The sequence below is a fragment of the Andrena cerasifolii genome, chromosome 7 (genome assembly GCF_050908995.1).
Source record: "Andrena cerasifolii isolate SP2316 chromosome 7, iyAndCera1_principal, whole genome shotgun sequence".
NCBI classification, from domain to species: domain Eukaryota; kingdom Metazoa; phylum Arthropoda; class Insecta; order Hymenoptera; family Andrenidae; genus Andrena; species Andrena cerasifolii.
This window is the reverse complement of record NC_135124.1, coordinates 2,954,129-2,975,402: the sequence shown is the minus strand read 5'-3', so window position 1 is coordinate 2,975,402 and position 21,274 is coordinate 2,954,129. Positions and strand designations below refer to the sequence as shown.

Below are 21,274 nucleotides of genomic sequence, written 5' to 3'. Positions count from 1 at the left end.
AAATATAAACTTAAATGTAATAAAATACTCTAATAATGTGTCGTGCTACTATGCATCAATTTCAACAACGCATATTTTGTTTATAAAGTGAATCTGACAATATCCAAAAAGGCGGGTACTCAATAATCTTCTCTCTCTCTAGAGGACCCAATATGGCGGATGCGCATACTCACCTCTTTAGTGCTCCAGTTGAGTCTGCTGAACGCACCCAATGTGGCACCAGAGTACCACGTGACCGCGTTCTCCGCTTCCCTCGCCCAAAGTTGTACTATTACTCCGTCCCTATACATAATTACCTATGCCATGTGAAAAACGCACGCGGCCGGCCCCCAATGATCGTGCGATTTGTGAAGCACTACTGTACATATAAGTACCATACCTCCGTACTACGTGCCAAGGCTGCTGAGCCACTACTGTGTAGTACTTACATATTGCACAAATTTTTGCACAAAATTTACGATGAAATATATAAAAAAAATAAGTAAATCCAAACTTATACATCACAGACATGTTAAAAATGCTATACATATCACTACAAATAATTTTTAAAGAGCACTGCCAAAGCTAAAGGTGACATAGAACAAAATAAAAATTGTTTATACAAAATTTGTATTGCAGTATAAATAAAAGAATATTCCTCGCAATAGGATACAAATCAGCCGATCTACAATATTTCAGGTTGAGCGCCTTATCGACATAGCTAAGTACAAGTGTTGATTGATAATATGAATTATGTAACTGAACTATTTACGCACATACATACTATGAGCGTGCGGAACTTTATACTGATATTTCTCAGAAATTTAGACAAAATTCATTAGTTCTGCAACACTAGGGGTGTATTATACTTTACACTTAATGTCATTTGGTGTCATGCTAAAAGCGATTTACACACCCGTGCCCTCCCCTTGTTAGACTATACTGACTCCTTAAATTAAAAGTAAAAACGTAGTAATTGTCAAGTTGTTAAATGTTTCAAATACTGTTCAATATAAAACTTATATTTCTTCGAGATTATTCTTTGAATATTATTATTAGGTAATGTAACATTAATTAACTGTAAAAATGACGAAAACATTACTGTGAAGTAATTGACGAGAAAGTGACACTTCTATGAATATGATAGAGAACACTCTTCTGGTTGTCTTCCGGATCATGCTTATCTACGTATTTGCGTTTTTATGTGATGTTTTAGTTTATGTAACAGCTAAAGGCGGATATGCTAAACTAATCGCATACATAAATAGAACCTTCGAAGACGACGCGCGGAAAGAAACTTGAAACATTGAACAATATTTCGGGAAGAAAGAGAATACCATCGGTAGTGATAAAACAATAGGTTTGAGGTTATATTGTGACAAGAAGGGGAATGAGTGTAAGCAATGAGTATCGATGAAAATTGGCAAAGTAGCAAAATAACGTACTTACGTTTGAAGTCAACGAAGCAATCTGATATTCATAAAAGTAAAATTGAAAATGTAAAAGGACAGTTTAGTACTGACAATGAGAAACGCAAAAGAAACAGGCAAGGTATGTATTTACATTTAGTCTATTTGTTCTGTAAAGGTACAAATTGTCGATATGTATTTGATTATTATATCACAAGTATTTTTTGTAGCTGCGCTACTATTTATAGTTTCTCAAAGTAATTTAATGTTTAGAAGTATATCCCCTTTATAAAGTTAATAGTTGTAACTGTATGTGTGCAATTCATTTTTAAATTTTGAGGTTATAAAAAACTTGTTCATGTACGAGGTAAAAAGTAAGAATTTTTTTCTTTTTTAATATATGTCAAAAATAATTAAATTGACTTACAGAGCTATATTTATTAATATCAATATGTTTTTAGTTGTGTCCCGAGTTGGTTAAGAATAATAATTAACGACACTAAGTAAATGAGTTATTTTGAAAATGTAAATATGTTTTAGTATGCAGTGACAATTTTTATTAGTTTGATAAGTACGTTTAAAACTTGCACTGATGATCATTACTCATGAAAGTGTCCTAATTGTATTTTATTTATCTCCTTGAATGTATCGGCAAAGTATAATAAAATTAGTCAAAGCAAAATGTATGGTTCCATTTAAAATTCAGAAAATAATATTGAGATGTGTTCAAATAATAATGGTTTAAAACTTTTAAGATTAATATCGTATTCCGTCTTATACATTATGCAACTTCTACAAGAACAATCTTTTGTATCGTCTATAATTTAAGAATTTATCTGTGCACATTTCAACCAAAGACATTAATTCTTCATGCAAAAAAGAATCCTTATTAAGTACATTTAAATTTTAGTACTTGTTTAAAATAACTAAATATTGAATGGTGTATGGTTTATATGTACATACAGGGTTGCCAGATCAGGCCTGATCTTTTGCCAGAGATTTCAGTTTTGTTGAGGATTGCAGTTGGGTGGGGGGAGGGAGGGGAGGAGTGAGACAAAAAAGGGCCAATAAGAAAACAGACATCTAAAATTCATTGTAATATTGACTTCTTATAAAGCAGTAATAATAATAAAAGTATTACGAATATTTATTAGAATTTGTTACAGATTTTAATAGTTTTTTTTATTTTTTATGGCATGCTACACCAGTGCAAGTGCGTGCCTGCCAAATTCGCTAATATTTTCTATTCTGCCAGAGATTTTTATTGTGCCTGCCTGAGCCCGGAGACAACGGTTCAAAACCTGAGACTCCGGCTGAATGCCGAAGATCTGGCACCCCTGTGTACATACATATGCATGCATACACGTAGAAACATAATTGACTATAAGAATTACTTTCTTCTCATTCCTTTGTCAATTGTTTAGTCACTAATAAACACAAATTTTAATTACTGTTACAGGTGTGTCGCTTGCACAATTTCTAAGGACAGAGTTAACAAGGGGGTACCAATTGGAACATGATGAGGAGAGATTTTCTGCAAGAAGGGAGAAGATTTATTCCTTTATGAAAATTCCAAGGGAAGTTGAAAAATTTATGGCCTATGGCTTCTTACAAGTAAGGGAATTATCTGAATATCCTGTTTCAGTAAAATATAAATATGGTTTGCTTCTTTTAATAACAGCTTTTGAAATAATATTCTTGTATGTACAGGGTTATGTAAAAAGTAATGGTTACTGCTTCCAGAGGTGAATCTGCAGCTTTGATCGAGGGACATTTGTAAACAAACTTTCCGCAAAATTGTACATAACATTGGAAAATTAATATTAAATTTTTCTACATCAATGTGTCCTGCTCAATGAGAAGAAAAAAGTTCAAAAGAAACAATGTGCCGTAAACGAACTGTTCTACGCAAAAAATTGTTAATGTTTATACAATAACACTAGTTTACAAAATAAAACAAAATTTTGCGCAGCAGATGCCACTATTTTTTTCTTATGTAAAATGGACCGCTGATTCCGAAAAGATGGTCTAAAAAAATTTCTACGCATGCGTTTTCGAGATATCGACAGGTGAACTTTTTACTTGTCTGCCAAAAAGGTGGTCTCACTTAATTGCGAATATCTCGTATTGCAAATGACCGAAATGGTCGAAAATGATATCAAATTAAAGATAATTGAATCAGCAACAAATGTACAACATTTTAAAATCGGTTCAGTAGTTCGGGTGAAATCGATGGAAATATGTGAAAATAGTCATTTTTTTGGACCGAAATTGAAATCGACTATTCATTTAATCAGTTCAGAAAAATCGAAATCGCAAAAATAAGCCTAGTTTCTCATTTTTGACATTAAGTCTGCACTTTTACGAAGAAAACAAGGTGCTACTGAAGAAAATCTATGGATAAATACCGAAGCTAGAGACAAATGTGTGAAAATACTAAAATTTAATTTTATTCGGTTTTTGTGTTTTTTTCCATTTCATTGTGTTATTCCAATTTTAATTCATTGTGTACATTTTTTCAAGTATTTTGTTAATATGTGTGTGTTTTAGAAATAGTTCTGGTTCTTTTCTTTGTCTTTTGTCCGTTTTGGGATTCGTTTCTCTTATGAGGAACCAAATATAATCCTCCATCATTGTCTCATCCCAAATTGTCTCATTCCATCGATTTCATCCCAACTACTGAACCGATTTGAAAATTGGATGGGGTACATTTATTGGCGATCCTATTATTATTAATTTCATATAATTTTCGACCATATCGGTCATTCGCAACACGAAATATTTGCAATTAAGTGGGACCACCTTTTTGACAGACAGGTAAAAAGTTCACTTGTCGATATCTCGAAAAAGTATCCATAGAATTTTTTTTAGACCTTATTTTCGGAATCAGCGAGCCATTTTACATAAGAAAAAAATAGTGTTTGCTGCGCAAAATGGCTGTAAACTGGTGTATTTAAAGCAGGCTTGGGAATTAAGTGCTCTTTTTGGCCGAGCTTCAGACGCAACGCCCTCTTTCTTCCGCCGCGTGTCTTGGTCCCCGCGGCGGTCTAGCTACTTGGATCTCCTCAGGCCCGTAGCATAGGAACCGCGCGTGGCGCATTAGGGTGTCATTCTATCAATAAGTTTCCACGTTGTCCCAGAGAGCACGATTGTCGATGCGTTTTTTTTTGTCAACGCGCCACGCGCGGGTCACGTGGTACGCGCCTGAGGTGGCTCGAGCATTACGACAGTCGCGGGAGGACTAAGACGCGCGGGGGGAGAAAGATGGCGTTGCTTCTGAAAATCGGCCGAAAAGAGCAGTTAATTCCCAAGCCTGATTTAAAGTGTGTACAGCCACTCAACAAGCAGTGGCTCTCGTTTCCTCTCACTCACACTCATACCCTTTCCTTCTCGCGTTGAAAAAGACAAAGGCGAAATCATAATGAATATATCGTTTCGCGGAAACACAATTGGGCTGGGCCATGGGTGTGTGTGAAGAAACGGGAGCGATTATTTTCTGAGAGCACGAGGATCCATAGTTTTTCCAGTGCCGCCTGAAAGGGGAGCTCGAGGCCAATGAAACTGCAGGCATCCAACAGGTGGGGAAAACTAATTTGTATAGCTTCGTAAACGGCTCGTACCCGTAGGCTTAAATAATTGCTACTCTTGGGGCCCCAGTGTTCTACATTCTTGAAACTGCAAAAATAAACAGGATTTCATTAATGATTAAACAATAATATTATATATTTGGACGGAATAGAATATTCGAATTGGACAGTTCTACTTACACCAGACTTTGATTAACAAAAAGTTTTTTATCCGTTGCTAATCAGCGTTTTTCATTTTGTACAAATCGATAGAATAATATAACACTTAAAACATTCAATTGAAATTAGAATTAAATGCAATTAAAACCAAAGAAAGATCTACTGTTACAGATGCAATAAATGTGGATCTAGCTATATACATACATATTTTTCAATCTTAGAGACGAAATTTTTTTATTCATAGATATAATGGACCAGGACATTCCACAAACCCGTAATTGCAGGACAATAAGTTTTTCTACTTTTCGATAGCAATTGCTATATTATAAACCCTGGAAACGGAATCCCTCGTACACTGATCACTGGGGTTCCCAAGAGTCCCAGCAATTTACGCCTACCCTACCGGTATGAGCCTACACACGTACTTCTACAGTTTTCCCCATCTGTTGCATGCCCGCAGTTTCATTCACTTCGAGCTCCCCTTCCGCGCGGCTGTGGAAAACACCATGGATGCTCGTGTTCTCAGACCGCCCGCTGGACACGATTACTTTACACACTCTAATTTTTGTGGAAACTTTAACAATTTTTTTCGTCGAAACGGTACATTTATGGCACATTGTTTCTTTTGAACTTTTTTCTTCTCATTGTGCGGGGCACGTTGATTAAAAAAATTAAGATTAATGTTCAATGTTGTGAACACTTTTGCGGCAAGATTCTTTTACAAATGACCTCCGATGCAGAGGTGTAGATTCATCCCTGCAAGCAGGGACCATTACTTTTTATACATCCTGTACATGATCCTGCAAACAACGGGAAGATATTCGAATTCAAACCGAAGTTATAATCGATTGAATGTAAAGGCACCGAATTAATTTTCACACTTAATACCTTATGGAAATTAACTGAAATTGTATTACAGCCATTTTTAAGCCCGATAGAAATCATAGATTATACGGTTTATGCCGTACCTAAGTATACATTCTGTCAAAAAAGTACCGGGAATCGACCATTTAAAAAGCTCGCTTAAAGGGATTGTTGAAATTCTTTTTGTCGCTAAGTTGGCACAACTGTCCTCTATACTCACGCGGAATTTGAGCGTCACTTGTCATTTAGTTTGTTTACAGTGCGCCATTGTGTCAGTTCATCTCAAGTGTGTTTTGCGATTATTACAATGGATAAAAATATCGAACAATGAATCTGTCTGAAATTTTGCATTGCAAATGGAATTTCGTGTGCCGAAGCGCTGAAAATGTTATATAAGGCTTACGGTGAATCGACTTTATCAAAAACACGTGCGTATGAGTGGTACAGTGTATTTAAAAGCGGTCGAGATGTGGTAGAAGATTTGCTTCGCTCTGGTCGGCCATCAACGTCTTCAACTGAACTTCGCATCGCTAAAGTAAAAGAAATGGTGGCTGGAAATCGTCGTTTAAGTCTGAGAGAGATAGCCACCGAAATTTCTGTGTCTCACGAATCAATTCGTACCATTTTAAACGATTGTTTGGACATGAAACGCGTTACCGCTCGACTAGTGCCGAAAGACCTGAATTTTCTGCAAAAACTCAATCGCGTTAAGGTCGCTGAAGACACGTTAGAACGAGTCAATTCCGACCCCACATTCATAAAACGCATTGTAACTGGTGATGAGACATGGGTTTACGAGTTTGACAAACAAACCAGGCAACAAGCTTCGGAATGGCGCCTTCCAATTGAGCCGAAACCGAAAAAAGCACGTCAAAGTCGATCAAAAGTGAACGTGATGTTGACAGTTTTTTTCGATTACCGCGGTGTTGCGCACTCAGAATTCTTGCCACAAGGCAAGACAGTAAATAAAGAATATTATCTGAGCGTTATGCGGCGTTTGAGAGAGCAAATTCGTCGAAAAAGACCAGATCTGTGGAACGAAAACTCATGGATTTCGCACCACGATAACGCACCATCTCGCAAGGCTATTATTGCGAACGAATTTCTGGCCAAAAACTCGAGAAATCTTATCGAGCAGCCACCGAATTCCCCTAATATAGCTCCGGCCGACTTTTTTCTCTTTCCAAAACTGAAATTACCACTTGGAGGCACCCGTTTTCAGTCGATAGATGACATAAAAGAGAATTCGCGGCGAGTACTGAAGTTGGTTCCGAAAAATGCGTTAAAAAAATGTTTTGATGATTGGGTTCTTCGTTGGCATAAGTGTATTATTTCGAAAGGGGCCTACTTTGAAGGCGATACAATAAATTTGGATGAATAATACATATTTTGTGTTTCATTGACCAATTCCCGGTACTTTTTTGACAGAATGTATCATGTACAAACATACATGATGCTCTAACGATTGTGGCCACTAGCGTTTGATAGTGGTTGACTTCACATGGTTGGCCTTTTTTTGTCGGAAACATTTCTGTAATCATTCGTGGACATGGTTTAGAGTTTAGAGCAGCCGCGTCCAAGCCAGAGCATGCGTGGTCTGTGGGGTTCTCCCAATTTCGTCCGCGTTGTCAGGGATACCGCGCAATGCTAAAGAGACGACTATGACGCTACACATGACATGTTCATTCAGCGTTGCCGGGGAATAGGTTCCGTGGCAGAGCCTTGTGTTACGTCCTTAAGGGACCTTTCCGTAAATCACCCCAATTATCGGGGAGAAGGAAGGTAGAAGGGGTTGGATAAGATTGTACTCAGGAATTATAGGATTAATAACAAAGAATATATATATATATATTCTTAGAATAGGCAATTAAAAGATTACATATCGTGGAGACGGCGGTCCGTTTCCGCTGACGCTAGCAAGACGCGGAACCTATCGTAGGTCGTGTTCGCTCGCGCTGTTCTCGGGTACCGCACGGAAGTCGATGAACCTAACATCTGTTGTTTCGCTCGCTAGCGATGTCGCACTTCGCGGTCACGGTGGTCCGTATCGGCGCGTAAATGCACTCACGGCGCGTCCCGTTTCTCGGTATGTCGGATGAAGCTTCGCCTAACCAGATCGGCCGAGCGCGGATCGATCGAACCCTAAATCACGACTGCCGCTACCAAGTCCTCCGATTGAGGGTTGCGTCTGGCGCTCCCGAAATCGACGGGGGAAAATCACCCCGTCGGCACCTGTCGATTGCTCCTTACCGGAAATATCAGGGTCCGGACCGTCAACGGTCACGTTGCGCTTACACGATAACTTCCCCGGTTCGGCGACCTGACTGCCATGCGCGGGGCGATTCCGCTGAATCGCCGATTCGAAGGAACGCGGCGCAAGGACAGCAAGCACGGGATGGACCGGAAGGGCCCATGTAACACCTGCAACAGGCGGGTTTGATCCGCTCGTCACCCGATTGTATCTTGATGCGCCCGAACTGCCCGGATCCGAACTTTCATTAATCCGTAATACCCGCAGTTAACCCGCCCATACCCGCCCGACACCGCCTAGCGCTTATCTGACCGGGCCGTATGAGTCGGGTCATCGGTTGATTTCTATCTGCCGAAGCGCCCGAATAGTCACCAGTCACGGGTAAGAGCGAGTCGGATACGCGTGGTGATGTCATGACTGGATAAAAATTAACGTTAACCTGACTTATCCGCCGTTGGAATGGGCGGATCGGGTGAATCGAAAGACGACCGGGTAACGGGTGGGTTGACCCGCGCTATAACCGCCCGAGCTCTGTTCCCTGGGCTAACTACTCGTAGTGTGTGTGTGGGGGGGGGGGGGGGCTGGAACACATCACACATACGCGGGATGATGCCGTGACATTAAATCAATCAACGCCAAGATGGAAAACGAAACAATTCCCACTATTAGACCCCATCGGAGGCGGAACAATATTTCTTTTGAAGCAAAATTTTATCTATAAGTATGAAAAACCATGAATGAGTATGGTACTAAATATTGTACAGGGTGTCCCACTAAGGAGTGGACAGCGCGATATCTCTTAAAGTATTGTCGATAAAAATATAAAAAAAATAGGGAATTGCATGGTTCGAGGGGGCCCATTTATTAGCGCGAACGAATTTTGTTTCCGATTATTATTTTAAAAGATACGATGGTCAAGTTCGGTTTTTCAAATGGAACTATTTTTTTTGAAGACCTGAGTTGATAGTGCGTTCCAAGACAAATTCAATAAGCTTTAATGTATACACTTTATTTCCACTGGTTTTTAAGATATTGCGCTTGCAAATTTACTGATTTTCACTGCAAGAAACCCCTCTGGAATGGCAAAAACCGGGGGCGGTCTTACTGGCGCCACGGGTGGCACTGCCTGTTGAAATGGATACTTACCTGCCAAAGGTCTACGCCAGAAATGGCAGGCCCAAAGGCTGGATAATTCTTTTCCGTCAGAAATGCTACTTATGTAGGTACATCTGCGGTATCGAGAAGCGCATCGTTACTTTTATTTCGCACTTGCTTCTACGCTCGGATGGCCGGTTCTTTTGGGAGGGATGCAAGTTGGATTGGTTAGGTTAGGAGGAGTGAAAGTTGCTAGACTAAATTTCAACCATAGGGAGCAGATTGTATCAGAACCAATCCAACTTGCATCCCTTCCCAAAAGAACCGGCCATCCGAGCGTAGAAGCAAGTGCGAAATAAAAGTAACGATACCTACCTAAGTAGCATTTCTGACGGAAAAGAATTGTCCAGCCTTTGGGCCTGCCATTTCTGGCGTAGACCTTTGGCAGGTAAGTATCCATTTCAACAGGCAGTGCCACCCGTGGCGTCAGTAAGACCGCCCCCGGTTTTTGCCATTTCAGAGGGGTTTCTTGCAGTGAAAATCAGTAAATTTGCAAGCGCAATATCTTAAAAACCAGTGGAAATAAAGTGTATACATTAAAGCTTATTGAATTTGTCTTGGAACGCACTATCAACTCAGGTCTTCACAAAAAATAGTTCCATTTGAAAAACCGAACTTGACCATCGTATCTTTTAAAATAATAATCGGAAACAAAATTCGTTCACGCTAATAAATGGGCCCCCTCGAACCATGCAATTCCCTATTTTTTTTATATTTTTATCGACAATACTTTAAGAGATATCGCGCTGTCCACTCCTTAGTGGGACACCCTGTATATATTGGCATAAAACGGCAAGTTATACTATACAAACTGAAGGTGAACTTAAATACAGAATAAAAATAATAATTTTCTATTGCAGTGTGCAGATTCCTTTCTCTTTGTATATACATTTTTACCAATAAGATTCATAATGGCTCTGTGGACGGTTGTAACAAGACCTCTTTGGCACTGTCTAGGGTAAGTTAATATTACACATAAACTGTAAGTTATATGCAGACTATTCTTATCATCTGATTGTTTTATTACACTTACATATAGTGAGTTTTTTTTAAATCATTGCACACAGAAAGACTGCAAGAAATAACATTACATTTATATGAGTTAATTTTCGTATTATAATAATGTAATTTTTATTGAAGGGGGTACAGGGCTATTGAAATCTCCAAAAACTGATTCCTTTATTACTATTAATTCTGAAAGTGTCATCCTTTGTGAATATTTACAACAAAGTTTCATGCGGAAATTCGAATAATTACGGAAATTATAGCGCTGAACGTAATTGACTGCACCGCCGAGTAACTGTCTCGCAGAGCGGTTTTGGCGTGGGGCACTTAACTCTGAAGCCGTTTATCTCGAAACTACATTTTTAAACACCGTACATCACCGTGTACATTATAACTTTTGAACGAATGAATATTTTTACTTGAAATTTTAACTGGAGGTGTACAATTCCTTTCTCTATAACATGGAAATTCCGCATCAACATTGGATGTTTGTACAATTTTTTATAAACGATTAAAGACGATTTTCTTCTGCAAAAATGTGGGAAAAAATTTATTCGCGTGCAACTTACACAATTTTTGTTTAAATTCGCCAGTCAAGTTCCATGCTGTAGATTTTGGTGTAGAAATTACTCACCCCAAAGCGTTTTGCTTTCAGATGATTGGTTCCCCTGATACTTCATACACCGACAACAGTTGCGCACTACGCAAGGCCATCTTCAGCGCTTAATAATGTCAATACATTTGAACATTCCGACAATTATTTTTTTGACGATTATTCGGTTATTATTATTAGTCCACAATAAACTGTGAAAAGTACGGATATAATGATTACTTCGTACCAAAGCAATCCGACACAAAAGGAAACATCGATTTTACGTGTCCAATAGTCCTGTACTCCCTCTTAAGTGATATTAGTGCAGTAGTCCATCCTAGTATGTGTGCTCGAATATCGCGTTTTATGCGTGGGACTTATTCCACTACTTCTTTTCCTTACTGAAAGCGACCGATCCGTATTTGATAGGAAGCTGCTTGTGTGCGACTAAACAAAACTTGCGTGCGAAATGCGGCAAGCACTATTGAATATAACACTTTCAGTGGCGCAAGGTTTTAAGAAGTGCCCCTTCAAATTGGTGTTATCTTTCCGAACGATCGATTTTGTCGGGAAAACTCTGTCCAACTCGCCTTTGCATTGTTTAAATGCCAACATTAATGAAAAATTCAAAACTTTTATATCTTATTTAATCTTCGTAAGAGCACTAGCAATGGATAGGCGAGGTTTTTCTGACAAAAATGTGTCCAAATACGACCTTCTACATGGTTATTTTTAAATATACATAATTCGAATCGCTTTCGAATTCCGCAGACCAATTATACCTACAGTTTAAATATATGCCTAAAAGCAGGTAATCCGCGTGTAGTTGTGCACGCGGAACAACTTAGGCAAGGAGTCGAGCAGTAGTATTCGTAGCCACTATCGCACGGGATCACTCACCTCAGAGAAGCTACGACGAAAATCTCATCTTCTTTATCACTTCATCCAAAATTAAAGGGTATCGTTAATTTAAATCAGACCTGTGCACTCGCTAAAATCCATTGTTTTCATTATATCCACTTCAATTGTGTTATCGAGACACACACGCACAGAAATCACACAAAATACAGAATCAGACCACCAATAAAATGTCAGATCTCTTGCACTAAAATGTGTGATAAAAATTAAAAAAGAACTCAAATTTCCTGTTTACGCAGACATTTAAATTTTCATTAGTCGCCATGGGATATTTAAGAAAATGTCTTATATATCATGAGATATTTAAGAAAATGTCTTATATATCATGAGATGTTTAAGAAAAGAAACTTTGTGACTTTAGGAAATTAACTATAGGTATGTAAGTCTGTGTGCGCGCGCCAAAGTGTTAGTTCTGGATGCGCGGCTCCAAGAGGGACGAAAACAGTTCTCCTTGCGGGGAGTACAACTAAGAGACATCCAGGAATGCGTACACCACACCAAAGCAATGAAGAGGTACGAAGTTATAGAGTTGCGACGGCGGATATTCGAAGACGAATGTCGCCTCAGGATGGCCGAATGTGGGATCAGGAACCCTCATAAGAGAGAGCCCGAAATAAGAGATCTTGGGGGGTCGGCTTCGGCGACGTTGGTAAGGCGATTGGCCAGTAGCGCATCGCATCCGAAGATCGTGGGTTCGAGTCCCATCGCCCGAGGCCTTCTTTTTTCGTGGTTCCGAAACAAATATAAATTACGAAATCTATTCCTACAATAGGTAGAGGAAGTGGTCCAGATATGGGCTACCACTTTTATTTCAGGATTTTTGCCACGCCTGTTGAAGATTTTTATGATTCGACACTTGAATCTGTATGTTCAATATGTTTACTTTATTATACGGTGAAATAAGGTGAAAAAAATAATATTTGTTTCAAATTCTATATTTAAAAAAAAGACAGTACGAATCTTCGGTTTTGAAAATGGGGTCTAAATATGGGCTACTATTAAAATAATCTAAAAAAACAGTGAAAACTGCATATTTTCAGTTTGAATTTTATTAAAACATAACCAAAATGCTGATTAAAATAAATTTAAGAGGTTACATACCCTTGACAGGTCGCAAAGTAGGTTTAGATTTATAAATCTTACAACAAGTTTACAATGTCAGCAATATAGTGCTCTTAACAAATTAGCTCTTAGTTCAACAGATCATTGTTAAAAAAAATAAAACAAACATACCTGGAAAATCTTTTAAGATTCGTTGGTTCGTTCTATTAAGACGTTCCGCAGCACAGCACGTTCACTAAACTAATGGAAGCCATTTGTTAAATCCCACGATTGAGTTGAGCTCGTTCAGGTTTGTTAATTTTACACCTTGAGTGCCGACTAGAAGGACCACCCTCAAATAGGGACAATGTTCAAGTAGATTTTCAAAACTGTTTATTTTAACACAAACTTAATGTAGAATTTAACAATATGAGATGTTGAAAGAAAACTGTGGAATTCGTCTGATACAATTTAAAGACGAAGGTTGCGTATTCGATTGTACGAAAATGGCGTCTATGTTACAAGAGTTCTGTCTATATCCAACGAAAACTAATTGACTTCTGCCCGTGGTTTTGTCGCCGAGTTTCCTCCAAGGCCCTCAACCCTCCTTCCCGGTCTGGAAAAATGGGCCTTGCCCAATCAGCGGCCGGCGACTTCGCAACCCCTTCCGTGGCACCTTCTTAGGGTGGGATGCGTTGGCGTTGGCCTCCTCTGCATGATGGTCTTGACTTGGCAACGCGTGGGAAAAACCCCGAGCCTTGACGTCACAACGACCCAGTAACCGACGAAAACCGTTGAACGGTCGGACCCATGGTGGGCCCTCAAGAACCCGATTCTCATGGTCTGGGATGCGTCAACTCGGCGTATTCCAAACCGGCAGCACGAGTCAAGGACTATTTATTCTAACAGAGTTATGTTTTCCGCATCTCCTTTAAAGTTGCGGATGGGAATGGTTTTCGACTGAACAAATGATACAATCGACGTGGACTGGATAATGTACGGCTAAACACCATTCTCTGTTGCCCACAGTTTCTTTTGTTTCTCGGTCGTATTTTTACACCTTTCCGCTTATTTGAGCCACTGGATACTCGAGGCAGCCGTTTATTTAGGATAAAGTTCAAGAAACAGAAATACCCACGATTTGTAACTGTACTTCGGTTAATTGAGACGGCTGCTTAATCGGACCAAAGGACGCTAGTCTCGATGTGTTCCAAATAATCAGAATTCACTGTTTTAAACATCAAAATTGATATGCCGCCGGCATTAGCGTTCCCCGATGTAGACCACAAGGAGGTTGCTCGGCCGGACTTTGTACATCATGGTGGCTCTGAAAAGAGCCGATTTGTGTGTGCGTGTGTACTCAGTTGAAAAGCCGGGCAATTAGCGCCTCACGGACAGCAAATCCATTGGCATTTCCTACATTTTGCGCTACAACCACTTCATTATCTTCTTCATTATCAGGGGAAGGGACGCTCAACTAAGAGTTTATGTTATTAAAGTCAGGACTCACGCAGTAAGTTCCGCAACATCCTCCCCCCCCCCTTGAAAAGTATTTTCAAGATTCTCGGACTCCATCGTGGCAGGTTGTAAGGCTGCGCTCCGAGTCGCAAAACCCGCGTGACCATCGTCTTCAAGCAGTGAGATCCAACTGGAGCTTTCAGGCTCATCGACTGCCTTATAATGGTTACCAGAAGCAGGGTCTGGTGGAAGGTTCAGTGGAGTAGACGGAGAACAAGAATTCCAACGTGATGACTCACCAGTACCAAGTGAAAGGCGAGCCAACGACGCGGTTGGTACAACCAGGACTTGTTTCGGGCACGCTTCAGGGACTTCTTGCTGGCTGACTTGTATGAACAGCTTCACGGCCACTCGAAAGGTCCCCTTGTCTCCTCCAGCTGTCTGGCAGATGTTGTCAATCACAACTAGCGTGCTGTCTTGTGCTTGATCTGCAGGCTACCACTTATGCGACCTGACCTTGAGGCGTAACTTGAGACCTCGACTGGTGACGATGAAAGGTCCAGATGTGGTAGAAGACTGGGCAAAACCAGTATGGTATACACACATGACTCCCATGGCGGATTGCGAATTAACAAGTCCGGCGTCAAGCAAAATATGACCAATTCGGGACGGATGATCCACGAAGCGGTCGTATAGGTTGTTGCGCCTGATGGATAGTGTAGACACGTTCGGGATATATCCGATGGCAATTTCCGAGATCATCATACCGCGGCCTCGCCCGCGGCGAGCACGGCGACGATGGCGCGGCATTACGATGTAGCAGTGGACCCCCCGAATGGGGACTCCGGTTCGAAGGACCAGCTCTTTCGAAAGTTCAGAGCACAAGGGCGGAGTCAACTGACAACTCAAGAATAGACTTCACGACGACCGGGGCGTGGCAAGTACCCGCGGTCGGTAAGGTAGATTTCCTAGTAAAAACAGGGTTCCACAGTGAAGTTGGCAACCAAAGCGGTTTAGTTGACCCCCAGACCACGACAAGGTTTCACTACCTGGGGGGTACGACCTCCGAAGGGGAAGGGACGCTCAACTAAGAGTTTATGTTATTAAAGTCACGACTCGCACAGTAGGTTCCGCAACAATTATCATCATCATTGAAATCATCATCTTCTGGTAATAAGTCATTGAAGATTAACGACATGTTGTGCAACACAGCACTTGCCACAACAGTTGAGGTAGAGCAAATCAGTTTAGTCATTAATCCTCGCGATAAACATGGGAATCTTCGTTTCTAAACGTCAAAAGTGCGTTCCACAATCATGCGCGTTTTGCTTTGGATATGGTTATAGCTACAGTGATACAACAATCAATAAATATAATCCTTTTTTCATACTGAAAATCTTAATAATTCTAAAGAACAGAATACTTACGTCATTTGTTCGTCTGTTTGTCGATTTGGAAGTGGTGTCATTCGAACGCGTAAGCAAGGATACCCTCTATCGCCAATCAGTTTTTATGATCGATTGTTCAGAACGGAAACCAAAGCCAGACTGAGCAACACAGAACCACGTCAAATTGATGTCCGATAAAACGAGAACGATAAGTTCAGTCCTCAGAATAAATCATATACGATTTAGTGAATGTTTCAAGTTTTTTATTTTTCACTATATTTTCATGAAAGTGGTACCAATGTATTTGTGATACAGATTTTTCCGACAATAATAAATTAAAACATGACGTTATTAAGATAATTCTTAATAAATGGGTTACGAAGTTGATTTACGGAATTTAAAAACTATTTCACTTAAATATCATTAGAAACTGTCCAAACAGAGTTATGTTTGTATTCATTTTTATCGAGAAAATTTCAGGAATCCATTGGTACCACTTTTATAAAAGTCAATTCATCTAATTTCGAACACCAATGTTTGGAATTTCCAATGGTTCTAGTGGTAACTTACACTATTTACTTAATTAATTAATCGCGACACTTACATTTGTACAGTAACTAATTCCTGAATATGCGAATGGTGTTCACTTGTAAATCGAGTAGATTCGTTAAATCCATCTTTTACCCAACGATTCTTATAATATTAGTAGCATATACCCACCGGTACAACTTTACCGCTCGAGTTGTATCAAACATTAATTAAGAGTTACGAGGCATTACTAACATTTCCTGCGATTCCCTGATTTCGCATCAGGTGCGTTCGCAACCAACACCAAACCAAGGAATCTTCTCTAACCCAGTGGCTCCCCGATTTTGCATCGGGTTCGTTCACGTTTAACCCTCCTGCGGCTCCCTGATTTCGCATCAGGTTCGTCTGTAAGTCAACTACCCTCCGAACAGCTCCCTGGTTATGCACCAGGTTCGTCTGTGAATAATCCAACCTCCTAACAGCTCCTCGATTGCGCGTCGAGTTCGTCTCTGGACATCATCCCAGTGACTCCCCGATCGGGTTCGTTCACGACTAATCATCCTTCTGCGGCTCCCTGATTATTAAAGTCAGGTTCGTCCGTGTTTGATTCTAGTCCTAGAGGCTCCCTGATTTCGCATGAGGTTCATCCTCACTTCCGATAATCCTAGCGGCTCCCTGATTTCGCATCAGGTTCGTCCGCTCTCTAATGAACAAACTCATAAACCGTATTCCTTGGGAAATACCCTTCTCGCCGGCCTCTCGTTCCATATTACCTGCCTTTACCCTATATGTAGATAACACTACATATGGATCATTAAAGAGGCTTTTTGAAAAGGTTCTAGTGTTTTGTGGGCTTGGGATGTGAGACGAAGCGACGGCCCACGTGTGTACCGTAAATATATAGAATGAAGCCTAAGCGTTATTGTTACATCCTGTATTACGCCTTCCATGTGCTATTAACCTGTCGCCCCGCTCCTACCATTATTCGGGACCCAACATAAATGTAGGAATGGTAGTAGCGGCCGGAGGGCGATACATTATCGGGCGGAAGATGGAGGTCGGCGGAGGATGATGTTCGGCGAAAACGGTCGAATCGAAGCGGTCCTCGGCGATCGTGCGGATCGATAGTCGTTGTTCGTTGACGAGCATGCTAAGAGGACAGTCACGTTGTGTTAAGATATTCTGTATTCTTTTATACTATTCTTTTATATTGATCATTTTTATTATATTGTTTCTTTTTAAATTCACTTGTGTGTCTGAGTATTTTACATAAACAATTAATTAAATTAAGATCACGTTAATCAAACCACATTCAACATAAAATTAATATTTCATTTAGGAAGAAGAGGCATAATCTAAAGTTTGGGAAGAAGCATCTAAGGCCAGCAGAGATTTGCGACCTTTTAAAGGGAATTGTTGTGATTGGCTGTTGGGTAGCCACATGGAAAGTTGACACTTCTATGATGTATCATTTGGTAAAAAGTCAATCAGTAATAAAACTGTACATATTTTATAATATGCTGGAAGTTGGCGATAGATTATTCAGTGCTTTTGGTCAAGACACGATAGATGCTCTTTTGTGGACTGCTACAGAACCTAGATACAAGACGCAAACGGGAGCTCAGCATTTGGGTACTCTGCCACATTTACTGTTTGCCTTTACTTATGTTTGTATCCTTTTTTATTTTAATGTTAATTAATTAGTTTATAATCAGCGTAGTTAAATTTGATAAAACAGATACTATAATAAAATTGACGAAGTAGTACAACATAGTTCATGCATACAATACCAATCATATGTTATATACGTTTTTTCAGCAAATTTTGAGCAAATTGTTTCGAATGACGAAAAATAAAATAAATACACCAGTGCACGTTTGAATTTGAACTAGTGCGGAACGGCGCATGAAAATTTTCGCGAGCAGAGAAGTGTTTCCATTGCAGGAATATATAACCAATCCACTAAAAAAAATGAACAGATATATTGAATGTAAGCTTGGGCAAGCCAAGGTCCAAGTGTGCCTGTCTAACTGAGAAGTGCTAGAGTCTGGCCCATCTCGGTTAGAAAGTCTAAGAAACTAATTCCACACCTCCGATTTCACGCTTCACTGAGTTTTATGGCTTTCGGCGTTACAGAATATAGGCCAGGAGATTGGGAAGATAAAAGTAACACTAGCCATTACGAAGTGAAAAATGTCAAGTTCCGTATTCCTCATCGGATCTTTAAGAAAATACCGCTAATCAATTCTTTGTAATTTCCCGATGAAAAGACACCAAATACCATACGTATATGGGCCTGTAATTAACGAAATTACATAAAAAATTAATTTGCAGAATTTAAAGCTAACTTCGTTAAAAATAGTCCGATGTATATGAAAGCACAAGGAATCGATTGACGTCATTTCGGGAAAAACCGATGAGAAATAAAGAACTTGATGGCTAGCTTTACCTTTGTCTTTTATAGTCCCATTGTTCTCGAGCGTCGAGGGTTCCTTAAATCAACGAAAATTTTGGAAGGGGTAATTCAGTTTCAGTTCGAGAGGTGTGGAACGTTTCTATTGGACAGGCACTCCTGTACAGTGTTGTCCCGTTATAAGTCCGGTTCCCCTGTTTCGTTACAAGTTCACTTCAATCGCCCCTACTTCGTTTTTAGTCGCCGCGGCGAGTGCGAAAGACTGAAAATTAACGAGAGGACACACGACAGCGACAAGCCATAAGTTTTGATCGAAATAGAAGTGGCATCGTCTTACTAAAGAAAGACAGCAAAGAACAAAGGTCCGTCGACTAGCATACTGTTTCGTTAGAAGTTCGGCCTATCCCCCGAACGTTGGGCTTATAACGAAACAAAACTACTTCAAATGAATTCTGCACGCGATGTAATGCATTGTTGAATGATAACTTGATAATTGAATAACTTTATTTATTGAAGTCGCGGGACGTGATATCCTGCAAGAGGAAGGACTCATTTAGTAGCCCTTGGAGTTTGCCGATGCTGGCCATGACAAAGTTTAGCGTGTCGGGTTCGTCTGTATTATCCGGAGAAGTGAGGTACGTGAGAACCGTCTTTTACTCCTTCTCGAACTTATTGTTAGTTTTGTGGTCCTTGATACTCCTACGCTGCGTTTGTTCCTCGGTTTCCTTTTCAGTATGGTCGACAACAACGGTGTTAGTTTCCCCACGTTCAACCCTCTTTTTTACTGGCTTCCGCTTTGGTTCTTCAGGTCTAGAGTCAATCTTTTGAACTCCTCTTGTCCTTCATCAGTCTTTGAAAGTGATCTCGAAGTCCGCCAAGTTACGCCTATGTATCTTTCATATTAAGCGCCCGTCTTACAAGGAAAGGTTCCCAAGTGTCCCGCTCATTCTTTAATGAGCTTTTCCACTGTGATACAACTTGCAATACTAAAGTTAATAATGCCCGGTTTTAGGGCCGACGGTTAATAGTCTATGAAATATTTAACGTTAAAGTTTTAAGAGTTCCATACATCTACTATGGTGTAAAAGCGTATGGCAGATGACACCGTCATGCAGCGTGTAAGTTGTTCGCCTACTATGCCGATGCTTCTTTTTGCGTCTCTGTTAAAATTCCGTCCAGATTTTCTTACTCACTACATTCTTCTTTCTATGTTTATTCTTTTCTTAATTTATTTTTTATAATAAATTTAATTCTGTAATTAAGTTTACATACAACTTACATATGAAAGTATTAAATATATATAATACAATTTATGTTCGTATAGAATTCAGCGTTTAATTCTAAAAATCAAAGATTAAATCATTTTCTTAATTTAAAATTTAATTTGCGTCGCAGACAGCTTAAATGACCAATAGATGAAAAGAGATGGGGTCCTCTACGTTAAACGTTACAGTGCAGTTAATGGTGGTAACATAGAATGAATCACAGCAATAACATTTATCTTAGGAGGCCCTACTTTTTCATACCTTCGTGGTTCGGTTTAAATGCCTGGAACAGAAGAATAATATATTTAGGTACATATTTGTATCTCGAACGCTTGTATTCTTTATCACACACTGTGCTTCCCTTCTCTGACCGTCGAAAAAACATAAAAGCGTGCTGCTGCCGGCTTTGATAAACAGTAGCTCGAGGTTTACCAGATGCCAGATAGTAGCGCTTTTTATGATAAACGTTACGATCTGGTACTGAGATCGCCTCCTTAACGAAATGGTATGCTAGTCGACTCACCTTTCGTCTTTGCCGTCTTCTTTTAGTAATATGTATGCTGCCGCCGCTATCTCCAACGAAATGTGTAGCTTTTCGGCTGTTCCCCTTTGCTCATTCTCAGTCTCTCACACTCGCCGCGGCGACTACAAAAGAAGTAGGGGGGAATGAATGTTCTTTTAACGGAGCGGAGGATCTGTGCTCTTAACGGGAGAACACTCTACTTATCAAACTTCTTAACACATTTATACTAAATGGAAGACACTTCACCTTGAGTTTAAAATTCATCAAGAAGATATTATTTAAAGGCAGCAATATGTCCGTTTTCCGACCTTCTTTGTTAGCTTACCGCGAATAAATATTACCGTATTTAAAAAATCCCTGTTAATTTAGCAATAAGCAATGTTATAAAATTGTGTTAATACACATATATTTTCTTTTACATTTTTTACTGTTAAAGTATTACACAGCATATTGGTACTGTTTCAAGCAACCACTTTGAACGTAGCGATAAACAGCAGCAACAAAGCTCTACTTACTATAATGATGTCCAATAATGTAAGTATTTGTTGATGTTAGTATAGCCCTATTCTACATTCTACTTTCAAACGTAGTGACTGAAATTACAAATATATAGCCATGACAGATATAAGTGATAGAGAAGTTAAATAATTTGTTTAGTCCTTGTCTCAGGTACCGGAAGTAAATAGGATCTTTCCACGCCAACTCGATCACTTTTTTCCATCGATGTCTTGGATGTTGT

At 39.7% G+C, this 21,274-nt stretch overlaps 1 protein-coding gene and 2 long non-coding RNA genes across 5 annotated transcripts in view; 1 reads left to right on the top strand and 2 right to left on the bottom strand.

Moving 5' to 3' along the window:
- Nucleotides 1–21,274, bottom strand: part of LOC143371713 (uncharacterized) — a 156,760-nt gene that overhangs the window by 132,522 nt on the left and 2,964 nt on the right. The window lies entirely within an intron of this gene.
- The window catches only part of LOC143371641 (protein TAPT1 homolog), a 37,658-nt gene continuing 17,146 nt past the window's right edge, over nucleotides 763–21,274 (top strand). The window contains exons 1-5 of one of the 2 annotated variants that reach the window (XM_076817059.1): nucleotides 763–1,530; nucleotides 2,848–3,002; nucleotides 10,265–10,362; nucleotides 17,674–18,005; nucleotides 20,972–21,069. In XM_076817059.1, the coding sequence (XP_076673174.1) occupies nucleotides 1,383–1,530; nucleotides 2,848–3,002; nucleotides 10,265–10,362; nucleotides 17,674–18,005; nucleotides 20,972–21,069 (831 nt within the window). In that variant the 5' untranslated portion in view covers nucleotides 763–1,382. The remainder of the gene's footprint in view (nucleotides 1,531–2,847; nucleotides 3,003–10,264; nucleotides 10,363–17,673; nucleotides 18,006–20,971; nucleotides 21,070–21,274) is intronic. The other variant, XM_076817058.1, reaches the window with a different exon arrangement.
- LOC143371701 (uncharacterized) lies at nucleotides 12,317–17,667 on the bottom strand. 2 transcript variants are annotated; one of them, XR_013086102.1, is made up of 3 exons: nucleotides 15,846–17,667; nucleotides 15,556–15,764; nucleotides 12,317–14,409 (listed from the first exon to the last, which is right to left on the bottom strand). It is a non-coding gene; the product is annotated as an uncharacterized LOC143371701 (long non-coding RNA). The 2 variants fall into 2 exon arrangements; XR_013086101.1 differs by having other exon boundaries at nucleotides 12,317–14,406.